Source organism: Ahaetulla prasina, chromosome 3 (genome assembly GCF_028640845.1).
Source record: "Ahaetulla prasina isolate Xishuangbanna chromosome 3, ASM2864084v1, whole genome shotgun sequence".
Taxonomy (NCBI): domain Eukaryota; kingdom Metazoa; phylum Chordata; class Lepidosauria; order Squamata; family Colubridae; genus Ahaetulla; species Ahaetulla prasina.
In genome coordinates this window covers 185362525-185378842 of record NC_080541.1, presented here as the reverse complement: position 1 = coordinate 185378842, position 16318 = coordinate 185362525, and the positions used below count along the sequence as shown (strand labels likewise).

The following is a 16318-nucleotide window of genomic DNA, read 5'->3' as shown; positions in this document are numbered from 1 at the left end:
TTACTGCAAGTTCAAGTCCCACCAGGCCCAAGGTTGACTCAGCCTTCCATCCTTTATAAGGTAGGTAAAATGAGGACCCAGATTGTAGGGGGCAATAAAAGTTGACTTTGTATATAATATACAAATGGATGAGACTATTGCTTAACACAGTGTAAGCCGCCCTGAGTCTTCGGAGAAGGGCGGAATATAAATTTAAAAAAAAAATGGGGCATGGGGGGACTGCGCACAGCCCTCCTGCACCCTATTTTTGGCCTGGACGGTCTCCTGCAGCACTTTGCTGGCCTAAATGGGGCATGGGGGGGCAGGGTGCCCCCCATTTTGACCAGTAGGGTGCTGCAGGAGACATCCATCCCATCTCCACCCCCCTGGCCTGGCCTGTGGAAGAGAACTACAATGCTGATACGGCCCTCAAAGAAATCCAGTTTGACAACCCTGCTCTAGGCCACTGGAAGTTGCAGTTCTGGCACTTATAGAAAGCTACAACTTCATCATAGACTGGGGAGAGGAAGAATTCCCAGATATGCTTTTAAAAATATTCAGAAACTTACTTTGGAGATAGTTCATAGTATTATAATTTGAGAAATAACTCACAATAAGACTTGTGGCATGATTGTTGCATAACACAATAGCTGTCCATTCAGAACCAAAATTCAGCCTTCATTCTCTCAATCTGCCCTTTCCACTCTTGTGTGAACTGGTTGTTCCACTTTGTTCACATTACACCTTTAACTGGGACAGATATAGATCCAGCAGAAGCATTCATGTCACAAATTATATCTTGGTTAGAGTTTTTGTGACTTAGGTTAATTAGTTCAACCTAGCTGACTTGATTGTCTCAAAGGTGCTTTTTCAAAAGGCAACTGGACTATGCTTTTTTTCTTGAGCAAGAAGACATTTCGCTACTCATCCAAGAAGCTTCATCAGTTCATAAATCAGAACTGATGAAGCTTCTTGGATGAGAAGTGAAAGGTCTTTTTCCTCAAGAAAAAAAAAACATAGTCCAGTTGCCTTTTTTTAAAAAAAACACCTTTAAGACAACCATGACCTGGTTGACTGAGAATCTCCACAGAGAACAGCTGGCTGGGTTATTTCAGTGTTTTATGCAAACCCAGAAAAATGGTTAATTCGGTAATGGGGTTTTGCACCTTGTGTGAATATAGCACTGTGGTGTCTTTCCAAACCCCAAAAGCTATTTTGGCTCTGAAAGTTGCTGCATGGATGGTGGAATGCAACCTCCTGGTTTGGAGCACCGATTTCCCCGCCCCACTTCGAAGCCAGATCTGTTGAAAGAATTAAAAGGAACAAAGGGAGACGAAGTTCTTTCCCGGCTCCAGTTTGGGCGAGAGGATGCAAGCGAGCAACTTTTAAAAACTCAGGACAGGGAGGCGGGGCAGGGCAGGGAAAGAATCCGGCCAGGGCCCCAACGGCGCTGGCCCAGAATCAGCAAGAGTCGGTGCCTGAAGGCAGGAGACCTCCGGAGAAAAACTGGATTCTTAGCTCCCTTCCCGAAAGTGGCCAAGCCCAGCGCCCGCAAGAGCCTTAAGTTTCTTGCAAAGCCAACGGGCGCCCGAGAAGCGCTTTCGGGAGAGAAGGCAATGGGGAAGCGATCGGCTTCACCTCGCCCCTCGCCCCTCGCCCTCACACACACACACACACCCCTTCGGCTCTCCAAGGGTCTCTCTCGGAACCAAGCGCTGGCGGAGCTCAAGTGGCCCGCAGGCTTTCAGGAGAAAAGTTGAAGCTGAGAGGAGCCCGGGGGTGGGGGGAAGTCCACCCCCCCCCAGCGCCCTCCTTTCCTTGGAAATGGAATCTTGGGAGGGGGAAACGGCAGCCCCAGGCAGGGTGGGTATGTCGGTATGTGAATAAAAAAAAGCACAAAGCGAGGGAGCCAGCAGCTGCGGATTAAGGAGCTTTGCGAAACTTCAAGCCTACACGCAAAGTTTGGCGAGGGAGGGGGAAGAGATACTTCCCTCTCTCCGCAGTGTTTTGCTTTTAAGTATTTGAAAACCCGAGAAGGGAGATGGCTTTCCATGCCTTCCATTACGGAAGGAAGGAAGGAGGAAGGAAGGAGGAAGGAGGGAGGGAGGGAAGGGAAGGAAGGAGGGAGGGAGGGAGGAGGAAGCAAGGGAGGGAGGAAGGAACGAAGGAAGGAAGGAGAGAGGGAGGGAGGGGGAGGACCACTCACCTGTACTGGGGGCTGGGATGAGCACCGAATCCCCTTGGGGGTCTCCATCGGGCGAGTCAGTGGAACGGCTCGGGAGGTCGCTTCGCACCTGGGACATCGGAAGGAGCCCTGCGAGGAGACGTCGCCGCCGCCGCCCGCAGAGACACAGAGACAGACAGAGCGAAGTTCATTGAAGACGCTCCCTCTCCGGCCGGCCCACAAGACGCTCACCCCTGGGGATGAATCAGACGCTTCACTGGAGAAACCGCCCCGCGCCAGCCCAGGCTTCCCAAATCTCTCGCTCCCCAGATCGTCCCCCTCGCGAAGAAAGCCCAACCCGACGCAAACGCCGCCTCCCTCCAGCCACCTCTCCGTCATAGTGAAACTCCGCAAGCCCACCGCCCTCCACCCCACTTTCCAAAACGGACCTCTGAAACAAACAAACAAACAAACCTGGGAGAGAAGAACTTACTTTGAGAGGAGTCTTCAGCCGCGCTTGAACCAGCGGACGGTCATCTCGCCGCCGCCTCCACGTGCAATTCTCTCCCGCTGCTCCACTCCACGGCTCCTACCTTCACCCGTCTTGAAACAGAGCTCAGAAAACAAAAGACGCGACCCCTGGATTGCCTTGCTATCCTTTTATAAAGGCTGTAACTTTTCTCCCGGTACACTTCTCAAAGTTTTCCGAAGTGGAGAAAGCGAGAACTGGGAAAACGCGTTCAACCACTGGAGCTCTGCCTTGCCTTGTTCTTTCTAGAAAGTTTAGCTGCAAACGGGCAAGTTTCAGCCTCTTCCCCTTATCCTGTAAGCTCTGCCTCCCATCGGTTATTTTTTAAAACAGGAAATTGCATCCAGTCTTGATTACTCAGTTTCCTTCGAGCATGAGATATTTGGAGTCCATAGAACCCATAATAAGTAGCTTGGCACAAAATTGGTTCTCTTTTTTCTTTTGAAGCACTGAAAGTAAACAAATGCGCTCACACACATCCTATTTTTCTCCCACAAACCTGCTTCAGCAGTTAAAAAGGGACAAGATAGTATGAAGGCAGTTTATATTTCAGGAAATGGAATAGCCAAAATGACACCTCCAAACTAAAACATAAAATCAAAGCAGTATGTCATGGTGCTTACATCCTTGTAGGGAAATAGTAATAAGGATATACTAAAATATACTGTACTGGAATACTAGAATTGGTAGAAACTCGCTGTTTCCTGCAACATATATGTATGGTGTATGAAGTCTTTGTATACCTGCATGCTGTAAATATTTGTTTCCTGGAACACATAAATATATCATGCCTTTGAAGTTGTAGCACAAATATGCTACGTGGGATTTGTATTTTCTGCAACAGCTGATGTTTGTTAAAACATATGTTCCTTGCCATTTGAACTCTTATCAAATTTCCTTCCTGCAATCTATGGGCATAGTAACTCAGATTGGAGATGCTAACAATCACACCTTTGAGTTCGGTTCCCTTCACACCAGGGGGTTAAGAGGCCAATTGTGGGACCAAAGGAAAGAGATAACACACTATCCTTTTTGCAGGAATACACAAATCTAATTAGGAAGCCAGGATGTTGTTTTATGACTTTTGTAACTGTATAAAAGGAAGGCATTCCCTCTCTTGTGTGTAGCTATTTCTTGCATATCCCCGTGTGTGTGTGTGTTTGAAATAACTAACCTATGATCATAGAAGAAATACTAATTCTTTCTCAAGCCTCCGTTTAAGTTTCTTGTTTGGCATTTATGAGCTTAAACATATTATTATTGGACCTTACAATCTTATTCTTCAAAAAGCAATATGAATATTAGATTACAGAATTATTTAGGAGTTAAATTAAAAAAAAAAAACTTGATTTAGCTGGAAAATAATATTCCAAGGGAAAGAAAAAAAACACTTTTACTGAGTTTAGGTTACCGCAGATATATTCACATTAGTCCAAGTCAAAAGAATGTTTCGGAATCCTTTATGTGCCTTACTCTGATATCTGATTGTTTATGAACAATCACATACGATTTTTTTAAGGTAATAAATCTCATGCTTTCCAAATAAAGAACTAATTACCAGTGTTTCTCAACTCCTAAAATTCCAAAGCTACACCGGCTGGGGAATTTGGAGAGCTGAAGTCTACACATTTTAAAGTTGCCATGCCTGAGAAACGCTGAACTACACTGTTAAAAGGACACCCACAGTTTTTGGAATTACATCTTCAGTTGCTAACATTTTGTTGCTGGATGTTGTGTTATGGATAGTGCTTCTGATACTGAAAAACAGGCCGAGTTACATTCAGATGGATAAATTTACAACTGGCTACAGAGAAGAACCTAATTGGGTCATGATCAGTATGGCCACTTTCATCTCAGTGATGGCACTGATCTTAATAATTGGGATTAAATGTTGCCTTCTGATAATACAATTTGGAGGATGATTGCATGCTGTGTGAAGAGGGCCCACTTCAGTGCAGAATGCCATTTTTCTTCAGTATTATAAATGGAGAATATAGTGAGCCTTTGGTTATAATTAATAAACAAATTGATGCTGATGATGGTAGCACAGGACTGTATTCAGCATCTATAGATTTGCAGTCAAGCATGCTGTGCTTGCTTTTAGTATTCTGCTGACCTTAAAAAGCTAAGCAAGGCCACACCTGGTTAGAAAGCAATCCACAACTCCCAGAAATCCCAGGGCTGTAGGCTATAACAGCATCAACAGATGATGCTGTTAATATGGCTCTGCACTACATCCTACAACATCTTGAGTCTCCAAACACCTATGCAAGGGTCCTCTTTGTAGACTTTAGTTCAGCATTCAATACCATCATTCCAGACACTCTTCTAACTAAGCTAAACCAGCTACAGGTACCGGAACAGACTTGTAAGTGGATCACAAGCACAACCCCCCCCCCCCAAGGCTGTGTGCTCTCTCCACTTCTCTTCTCTCTGTATACCAATGACTGCATCTCCAACGATCCATCTGTTAAACTACTGAAGTTTGCAGATGACACAACAGTGATTGGTCTCATTCGAGACAATGACGAATCCGCATATAGACGAGAGGTCGAACGACTAGCTTTGTGCTGCGACCGAAACAATCTGGAACTGAACACACTCAAAACCGTAGAAATGGTGGTAGACCTTCCATACTTCCACCTCTCACAATACTAGACAACACAGTATCAACAGTAGAAACCTTTAAATTTCTAGGTTCTATCATATCGCAAGATCTAAAATGGACAGCTAATATCAAAAACATCATCAAAAAAGGACAACAAAGAATGTTCTTTCTGCGCCAACTCAGTAAGCTCAAACTGCCCAAGGAGCTGCTGATTCAGTTCTACAGAGGAATTATTGAGTCTGTCATTTGCACCTCTATAACTGTCTGGTTTGGTTCTGCAACCCAACAAGAAAAACACAGACTTCAGAGGATAATTAGAACTGCAGAAAAAATAATTGCTACCAACCTGCCTTCCATTGAGGACCTGTATACTGCACGAATCAAGAAGAGGGCCGTGAAAATATTTACAGATCCCTCACATCCTGGACATAAACTGTTTCAACTCCTACCCTCAAAACGACGCTATAGAGCACTGCACACCAGAACAACTAGACACAAGAACAGATTTTTCCCAAAGGCCATCACTCTGCTAAACAAATAATTCCCTCAACACTGTCAAACTATTTACTGAATCTGCACTACTATCAATCTTCTCATCGTTCCCATCACCAATCTCTTTCCACTTATGACTGTATGACTATAACTTTGTTGCTGGTAATCCTTATGATTTATATTGATATATTGACCATCATTTGTGTTGTAAATGTTGTACCTTGATGAAGGTATCTTTTCTTTTATGTACACTGAGAGCATATGCACCAAGACAAATTCCTTGTGTGTCCAATCACACTTGGCCAATAAAAAATTCTCTTCTATTCTATTCTCTACTGGGAAGCTGAAAAAGCATCTCAGAATAAAGCAGTGGCAAACCAGCTCTGTACTGTTGCCAAAGAAAACTCACTGATGCATCCAAAAGGCCAACTAACATATTTTTCTTCTTTGACAGGTATATAACTTCACTTAAGCTTTTATATATTTGCTGCTGCATACTAGGCAACTAATGGTAAACAACGTACCAGGACTGTTAAATCAGGACTTCTAATAATAACAAAAATAATGTAGAAATTATCTATGCTCATATCTGGATAGTACAGAGCCCTAAACTAATACTCTAGAAGACAAAACAACTTTCAGAATGTTCAGTTAAAGTAGGCTCAAATTAACATAATGAAATTTCATACAAACTAATGTCAGGTTCTTCAGTCAGGAAAAAGAATACCTATGTCCTTGTCTTTGGATACCAGCTGAAGTCCATGGGGATCAAAATGTAATAAATAAATAAAATCCACAGAGGTCATGGTAAGCAATAATTCCAAATAATTGATTAGCCTACCCTCAGTGCTCTGTTCTGTTCAGTTCAGGAATTTCATTTTTAGAAAGACTCAGAAGAATTGAAATGGCTCAATTCTTAGTAGGTTTAGTAGTTTTCTCTACAGAAGCCTTCCTTAACTGGTTGTCATGCATTACAAATGTCCTTGGAGAAGGTTTGCTGGGAATTTTGCTGTTATAGTTTGATAGTTTTGGAGGGCTAAGGACTGGGAAGAATGCTGCACTCTTCTCCACCAGGTTCTTTTAAGAGTTGTGCAGGCAGAGGAAGTTCTCATAGAGCCCATGTTCATTAAGCATGTGACGTAGCGTGTGATGCCCATTGGAAAGATCCTGCCACTTTTTTTTGAAAGAGCTGATTGACTATGATGAAAAAGTTGATTTGATTTTTGACATCCAGCTAGTTGCAAGTATGTCCTTGTGGGTGTGCCTTGGATTTTCTGACTACTGGGTAGCATGGGCTATGAATCACCCTCCAAACATGTCAATGCAGCCACTCTGGCTATTTTTTCCTTGTTTGTTTACTTGTCAGCCCCAATGACTAATGTATTTTTAAAGGTACCTGCCCATTTCTGTTCTTTCCTCTCCTCCTTTGTATTGCTGCTGGCTGGAGCAGGCAATTTTTTGGAAAAAAAAAACCAAAAAATTTCACATCTCATATTTGAGCTGAATTCCTTTCTTTATCTTCTCAGGCTCACAGAGGAAAGTTGCCTGCCCTTTGGTAGCTATAGGAGGAGCCCAAGTCCCTGTGAATTGCTGCTTTGATGTTAAAATGCCAACTCATCCTTTTCATTCCTTCTGCTAAGATTCATACTTGCAAAGCATACTTCATGGTTCATTATTTGTATTGAACCAAGAAGACGTTCTAGCTTCCCTCCTTTTCTGCTTGTAGGACTTTCAGGAAGCACTTTACATAATAATTACTGGAACCTGCTGGCTCCTTTACAGGGAAGGGCAAAGTTTATCAGTCCAGTCCAGTCCAGATGAACCACAAGAAGATTAACTGGAATGTCCAAAGCTATGCATGAACCGTCCTCCATTAGCTTCCTTTGTATCAATTCCCATCAATTTTACTAAAATTAGAAGGTATACAAGAGAGTGATTCCAGACTAGAAAAAGCAATTTGAAAACATTTGTTATAGTTATTATTTATATAACTTTTTACATCCTTAGAAGGCCCTTTTTTTTCCTTGAAAGCACCATGTATGAAAAATAAATTAATCTGGGTAGAAATCAATTTTGTGCAATATTTGAAATGCCTGATAAAGATACAAATAGATTTCTGTTAGAATTAAGTTCTAGAAAAAGTCCTTGTATAGCATTATTTCAGTTATCCATTCTTCTTTGAGTGATACAATAAGACAATACTCCCAAAATAAATTTATTGATATTATACTGCAAGTAATGGTGACAATGAAAGGAAGGAAAGAAGGAAAAGAGAGTTTTGAGGAAAATGGGGCAATATCTCAGAAGTAGTGAGAGATTAATTTGTTAAGTGTAAGTTGCAAAGTATTTGGCAGTATTCTGAGAGAAATAATAATCAAAGAGATAATGATGATCAAAATTTGGGAAGTACAATGGGACTTTGTGCAGGGCTGAGGTAGCTCCAATTAGAGTTTTGATCTCTAGCAGATCATTGAGAAATATATAAATGTGAGAAAATATATTGCCTGACTGGCTGTTGGAAGAAATCATTAGGGCAGAGAACCGGTTGTTAAATTACTTGAATCCCACCATTGGATAAGAGATATCATGAAGTAAATACTGTAGGCTTGAACTGTGAAGTTAACAGTTGATTGCTGAATGTGGTAAGTGCAGTGCATAATGAAAGTAAAGACCACGTGAGAATAAATAGAATGCTTAGCAAATGGTTCAATGCTGAGCAAGAATAAAACAAGGATTAACAACACTCCCTTGGTGATTTAATGATTTAGGAATAAATGTATAAAGAATACTGATATTGATGGTAGAAGTTGATTGGTCAGTCATGTGACTGAACTTTTGTGTGCAAATTTTACTGTGTTGTTGGCTGAGAACCCAAATAATTTGGTACGATTTGACTAGAAGCTGTAATGAGCAGGATGGCTTGCAAAAATATTTCAGTAAATATATTGAAAACTAACAGGGGAAGTGAAGTGTTTGATTGTAAATTACACAGAAGTGCTCTGTCCCCCAAAACTAGTACATGTAGAATAATTTATATATCTTGATAAAAGTAGGAAAACAGATACAGAGATTTTAAAATATGCGAATACTGAGAAAGGCAGTGGATAATGCCGGTATGTAGTCAGTTGCAATGAATGAATATTTATCCAGAGTGGTAAAAATCAATATGCTTTAATTTGAGCTTCTGCTCACCTGAGAATTAGGTCTGCTAGGAAAAATAATAAAGTAAGTTGAGTGGCTTATTTAAGTTTGTAAAACAAGAAGAGACAAGGTCAAGAATGAAAGAGTACTGAATAAATGTGAATTGGATGCAGAAGAAAAGGATCAGTAAAATGGAGTGGTTTGGTCTTTCTGAAAGAGAGAGAGGATGGAACTACAAAATAAAGAAAAAGTCTAAGTTAGATGGAAGATGAGATTCTTAAAAAAAAGGAGAGAAAATGAGAATGTATGGAGAGCATGTGGACTTGATGGAGAGCATGTGAACTCAGGGCTGTTTTACTTTGTTTTAAGGGCCGGAATAGCTCAGGCTGTTAGAGCCTGTTATTAGAACACAGTAGCCTGCAATTACTACAGGTTCAAGCCCGGCCCAAGGTTGACTCAGCCTTCCATCCTTTATAAGGTAGGTAAAATGAGGACCCAGATTGTTGGGGGGGCAATAAGTTGACTTTGTAAAAATATACAAATAGAATGAGACTATTGCCTTATACACTGTAAGCCGCCCTGAGTCTTCGGAGAAGGGCGGGATATAAATGTAAAAAACAACAACAACAACACATGGGCCTGATGGGCACTTGCCTGTGGGCTCCATGAGTATAGAGGGCCAGTACTAATTTGTGTATGTTAACTCTGTTAACCTTTCAAAGCACCTTATATCATATAAATACAACAACTGTATGGCTTACTGAGTATCATTGTGTTTTTCAAGCCTTATGTATTGTTCAAATGTTTATCATGTATAATTAGTTGTTGCTGCACAGCATGTTTTTAATGTTTCAATACTAATTTTGTTGGAAGTGCCAATAAATTAAATATATGTTTAATTTTATTGAGCATTTACATTTTTATTCCTGTGAGTAGTTGTCGTAGGGGCCCCAGTACACTGCTTTGCCCAGGGCCCATAAAGCTGTTAAGACAGCCCTGTGTGGACTTGCTCTCTCTGAAAGAGTAGCATGATGGATATATATATCTATATGTATGCCTGTATCATCTTCCTCCTCCTCCTCCTCCTCCTCCTCCTCCTCAATCCAAATTAGTTAATTATAATTAATACAATTACAGTTATATGATTACTAAGGGTCCTTGAGTAGCTCAGACTGCTAAGACAGTCTGTTATTAACAGCAGCTGCTTGTAATTACTGCAGGTTCAAATCCCACCAGGCCCAAGGTTGATTCAGCCTTCCATCCTTTATAAGGTAGGTAAAATGAGGATCCAGATTGTTGGGGGCAATAAGCTGACTTTGTATATAATATACAAATGGATGAAGACTATTGCTTGACATAGTGTAAGCCGCCCTGAGTCTTCGGAGAAGGGCAGGATATAAATGCAAATTAAAAAAAACCTATAAGGAGCATTTTTCCTTTTGTGTCCATTAAAAATTAGAAGCTGATACCCATTTTTAGAAAGACTCTAGATTCTGCACACAGACATTTCATGAAATGCACACAGCCCATGGCCTACAATTCTCTACCATTATATCTTTACCCTGCAATGAAATGAAAACTTCAGCTGTGAAATAAACAAACTTGACAGAGTTTAGTAATTGCTCAATTACCTGGATTCCAAGAAAGAGCATTTTAAAGGAATGTGTCTGGTTAATCTTAAAACCCTGAAAATCCCATCTGCTGCTTTTGGAAATTAAGAAGCAATGCTCAAATAATATGTATAAATATATACAATGTAAGTCAAAGTGCCCAGATTTCTTGAGGATGCATACTTTAGTCCAATTCTTCTACTAAAAGATTGGATTAAACCATAACACATTCTGGGGACTAGATATCGTAATCAGCTCCTTTCTGACTTCAGAGATTTCCCAGGATGTTATCCATATTTTCTGCACTAGATCTTTTCCTGGATTTGGCACCTTTAAAATCAATCAGTCAATCAATCAATCAATCAATCAATCAAATACTTAAATAAAGTGCTTTATTCATTGAAAGAGGGTTGGAGCTCAGGTATAGAGTATTCCTTTTGCAAGTAAAACACTCTAAATTCCAGAAGAGACAAACGATGCTATTCTGTATATCTAAAGAGCTACTATAGGGTATGTAAACAATAACCCCGAGGTCCCTTTCTCAGTTTATAGGACAGTAGGGCATAGCCAGAGAATTATGTTGAAATGCTGTTCCATAGAATAGAATTTTATTTTTATTTTAGAATTTTATTGGCCAAGTGTGATTGGACACACAAGGAATTTGTCTTGGTGCATATGCTCTCAGTGTACATAAAAGAAAAGATACGTTCATCAAGGTACAACATTTACAACACAATTGATGATCAATATATCAATATAAATCATAAGGATTGCCAGCAACAAGTTATAGTCATACAGTCATAAGTGGAAAGAGATTGGTGATGGGAACTATGAAACGATTAATAGTAGTGCAGATTCAGTAAATAGTCTGACAGTGTTGAGGGAATTATTTGTTTAGCAGAGTGATGGCCTTCGGGAAAAAACTGTTCTTGTGTCTAGTTGTTCTGGTGTGCAGTGCTCTATAGCGTCGTTTTGAGGGTAGGAGTTGAAACAGTTTATGTCCAGGATGCGAGGGATCTGCAAATATTTTCACGGCCCTCTTCTTGATTCGTGCAGTATACAGGTCCTCAATGGAAGGCAGGTTGGTAGCAATTATTTTTTCTGCAGTTCTAATTATCCTCTGAAGTCTGTGTTTTCTTGTTGGGTTGCAGAACTGAACCAGACAGTTATAGAGGTGCAAATGACAGACTCAATAATTCCTCTGTAGAATTGGATCAGCAGCTCCTTGGGCAGTTTGAGCTTACTGAGTTGGCGCAGAAAGAACATTCTTTGTTGTCCTTTTTTAATGATGTTTTGATGTTAGCTGCCCATTTGACATCTTGCGATATGATAGAACCCAGAAATTTGAAGGTTTCTACTGTTGATACTGTGTTGTCAAGTATTGTGAGAGGTGGAAGTATGGAAGGGTTTTTCCTAAAGTCTACCACCATTTCTACGGTTTTGAGTGTGTTCAGTTCCAGATTGTTTTGGTTGCACCACAAGGCTAGTCGTTCGACCTCTCGTCTATATGGATTCGTCATTGTCTCGAATGAGACCAATCACTGTTGTGTCATCTGCGAACTTCAGTAGCTTAACAAATGGATCATTGGAGATGCAGTCATTGGTATACAGAGAGAAGAGAAGTGGGGAGAGCACACAGCCTTGGGGGGGCCCTGTGCTAATTGTACAGGTATTTGATGTGATCTTGCTTAGCTTCACCTGCTGCTTCCTGTTTGTTAGGAAGCTTGTGATCCACTTACAAGTCTGTTCCGGTACCTGTAGCTGGTTTAGCTTAGTTAGAAGAATGTCTGGAATGATGGTATTGAATGCTGAACTAAAGTCTACAAAAAGGATCCTTGCATAGGTCTTTGGAGACTCAAGATGTTGTAGGATGTAGTGCAGAGCCATATTAACAGCATCATCTGTTGATCTATTTGCTCGGTATGCAAATTGCAAGGGTCTAAGAGCGGATTCGTGATGGTTTTCAGGTAGGAAAGCACTAGCCTTTCAAAGGTTTTCATGACTACAGATGTTAGAGCAACTGGTCTGTAGTCATTCAGTTCCTTGATGGTGGGCTTCTTCGGCACTGGGATGATGGTAGAGCGTTTGAAGCAAGAAGGAACATAGCACATCTCTAGTGATTTATTGAAAATATGGGTAAAGAAGGGGGCCAATTGGTCAGCACAGACTTTTAAGCAAGAAGGCGTTATCTTGTCTGGGCCTGGAGCTTTTCCTGGCTTTTGTCTGTGAAATAGGTCCTGCACTTCCTTTTCTGTGATCACTAGGGGTTGTGAACCCAATGAAATGGGGTCAGTTGTAGGAGGCTTGGCTGTTGTTGGTGTGTCTGAGATGGGGGTTGTGGAGATAGGTGGCTGTAGTTTCCTTTCAAACCTGCAGTAAAACTCATTCAGGGCATCTGCCAGTTGTTGATTATCTTCAGCCTGGGAAGGACGTTTGCCATAGCCGGTGATATTTTTAAGAGTTTTCCACATGTTTGCTGGTTTATTTGCTGAAAACTGATTCTTTAGCTTTTCAGAGTAGCTTCTTTTGCTGCTCTTATCTCCTTGTTAGTGCATTTCTGGCCTGATTGTACAGCATTTTATCACCTTTTCTGTAGGCTTCCTCTTTGGAATGTCGTAGCTGCTTAAGTTTAGGTGTAAACCAAGGTTTGTTATTACTGTGTATTCGCAAGTTTCTTGTAGGTACACATAGGTCTTCACAGAAGCTGACATATGATGTTACAGTATCTGTGAGTTCATCCAGGTCTGCAGAGGTATCTTTAAAATATTCCAATCAGTGCAGTCAAAACATGCCTGTAGCTTTAATTCTGATTCCTCCGTCCAGGTTTTCACTGATTTAATTATTGGTTTTATGGCTTTAAGTCTTTGCCTGTAAGCAGGTACAAGGTGAATCATGCAATGATCAGAGTGTCCTACAGCTGCACGTGGTAAAGACCGATAGGCATCTTTTAGTGTTGTGTAGCAGTGGTCTAGAGTATTCTTGCCTCTGGTGGGACAATTGACATGCTGAAAGTATTTTGGTAGTTCTTTCCTTAAGTTTGCCTTGTTTAGATCTCCCAAAACAATGGCCAGTGAATCAGGGTGTTTGGCTTCAGCCTCCATGATTTGGTCAGCTAGAGTTCGTAATGCCTCGTTTACACAGGCTTGTGGTGGGACATAAACAGCAATTAGAAGAAATGAGGAAAATTCACGAGGCGAATAGTAAGGTTTGCAGTTGATAATTAGAGTCTCTAAATTGTTGTCACAGAATTTGTAAATTATGTTAAAATCTTGACACCAGGTTGAATTAATATATAGGCATAAGCCTCCTCCTTTCTTTTTACCAGATGTTTCTGGAATCCTGTCTGACCGTTCAATTTGAAATCCTGGAATGTTCAGGCTGCTATTTTCAATTGATTCATTTAACCAGGTTTCAGAGAAGCATAGGACTGCTGAATTGCGAAAATCAGAATAGTATTTGTTTAAGAGGAGTATTTCATCCATCTTATTTGCAAGTGAGCGTATATTTGTTAGGAAAATTGAAGGCAGAGGAGTTTTAGTGCGAGTTCTTAGCATGAAGTGGTATGAAAGCATGTGATCGTAAAAAACAATTGCTTCAATTGCTGTTGCTGATGCTGCCCTTACTGTTGTAATGCAGGACAAATTAGACAACACAGTTAATAGATTCCCTCAACTTCATTTCACCTCCCACCAAGAATTGTCTGCCCGGTAGGAAAGCATCCTACGCTCTCAGACTAATATGGAGCAAAGTGACGTCGGGTGGATTAGGAGGAGGGTTATTATTAGGAGGGTTGGTGCACCCTTAGAATGGTGTGTTTAGGCATTTGGCAACTTACAGGTTGCAGGCATAAAGGTACTTCAAGTCTTTGACCTATTAGTTGGACTATTTCTGAACACACATCTAGCACTCTAAAAAACATTACCCATATTCCGAACTAGTCCAATTGACAGATGTCAGGCCCAGAGAATGAATGTGGAGTGAAGCAGTAGGAGGTGATCATAATGGGTGGGTTGCTTAACTGAAATTGCCAAGGGATGCATTGTTGATAGTAATTCCAGTTCTGTCCTTGTGACTAGACACACACAGAGTTGGCCATAGATGGTCTTGGACCAAGAATTAAGAAGTATCCTTCTACCCAAATAATAAAAACAGAGAAAAAAAATGTCTCCAGGCAAGTCCCTTATTGTCAGAAACAGTAGAAAATCTGTAACACATCCAATGACGAAAGAACCCTCTGCACAGCATTGAAATTGACTCATGTGAAGCAGAGGGTTAATGCATTTTTAACCACCACCACCCCGCCCCACCTGTATTTTTAAACAGCCTGATGGGTGCTTTGGAAAGTGCAGATAAGGTATGAAGCAGATGGATGTCTGTTGTCTCTTGCAGCCCAAGCCAGAATGGTCATGCAAGACTATTCCTACTTACTAGAAAAATGGGAACAGAGTCGTACAGAACCAGAAGTGAGTATTAGGAGCTGGGCACATCCTAGTTCTAACCAGTCAGTAAACACATAATCTGTGAAATGTGCTAGATTGTACATACAGCCAAATTGTGCTAGAAAAAAACCAGAAAATGTTACTGTAAAACTGGAAGACTTTACATGGTTTACCCTGTGTGACCTAACATGGTTAATAGGATATATTTGTGTTACAATTAAAGTGATGTAAGTATGAGCCCATAGTTAACCAGATCTATCTATCCTATCCTATCCTATCCTATCCTATCCTATCCTATCCTATCCTATCCTATCCTATCCTATCCTATCCTATCCTATCCATCATCTATCTATCTATCTATCTATCTATCTATCTATCTATCTATCTATCTATCTAGCTATCTAGCTATCTATCTAGCTAGCTAGCTAGCTAGCTATCTAGCTATCTAGCTATCAATCCATCACATTTCTGACCCACCCATCTCCCTCCAACGGCAGGGTGTTGTTATGAAAATGCTTAAGTCACTAGTAGGGAAATGGCCTGAGATCTGAATAAGGCAACTGCAGACGTCCCTGCAGACTGAACTTTTCTTCACTGTATCTTTCTGGGAATTCTAGCAGAGGCCTTTCCTGTTACTTCCTACTGCAAATAGAGAAAATGGCAGTCAGGATTCTTTGACTGCAAACTGAAGTTATAACGGGTGCACAGTAGACAGATACAATACTTGCTTTTTTAAAAAGACATATTAAACAATCTGAATTTTGATCCCCATACCAAATTCTACATTTTAATATGCTGAAAGATTGCCAGTATACATGCAGCACTGTAAAAGTCACTTTCCATTCTGTGAAACACAGCTGACCATTATTTTAAAACTGGAACAGCCAAAGAGGACCTTACATGCTTTTCCTGTAGGTCTAAAATGGTTTGTAGGAAAGTATGTCCATGACTTGCTCCCTGATGTATCTCTGTTTTTGCCTTTACAGACCATAAAACTTCAGTTTGAAAGAGAGAAGTTTTGAAAAGATTCCCATATAATCTGGAAGGAAGTGTTCTGAAGTTTCCAATTGCTCTTGTTACTTATTTATATATATTTTTGTACTGAGTGATATTCTTTTTTTTTTTATAAAAAAGTTTTATTTTTACAATCATATCAAATAATTCATCCAGTGTACAATTATATACAATTAGTCGGGCTTGCCCAGTCACCACCCCCCTTTTTAACTCTCTTCCCTCTTCTACCTTCTTCTGCCTTCTTTCCAAACCTTCCTCTCCTTCTCTTATCTACATCCTCTCCTCCCTCCACCCTACACTCCTTCTCCCTCTTCTACCCCTCTTCCTTCCTCTTCTCCTCTT

General features: G+C 40.7%; 1 protein-coding gene across 1 annotated transcript in view; it reads right to left on the bottom strand.

Annotated features, from left to right (window-relative positions):
- Nucleotides 1-2971, bottom strand: part of LOC131195148 (myoD family inhibitor-like) — a 63819-nt gene extending 60848 nt beyond the window's left edge. Inside the window, exons 1-2 of the mRNA XM_058176821.1 lie at nt 2637-2971; nt 2186-2397 (exon numbers count right to left, since the gene is read on the bottom strand). Of these exons, the coding sequence (XP_058032804.1) occupies nt 2186-2282 (97 nt within the window). The 5' untranslated portion in view covers nt 2283-2397; nt 2637-2971. The remainder of the gene's footprint in view (nt 1-2185; nt 2398-2636) is intronic.
- Nucleotides 2972-16318: the final 13347 nt, after the last annotated feature.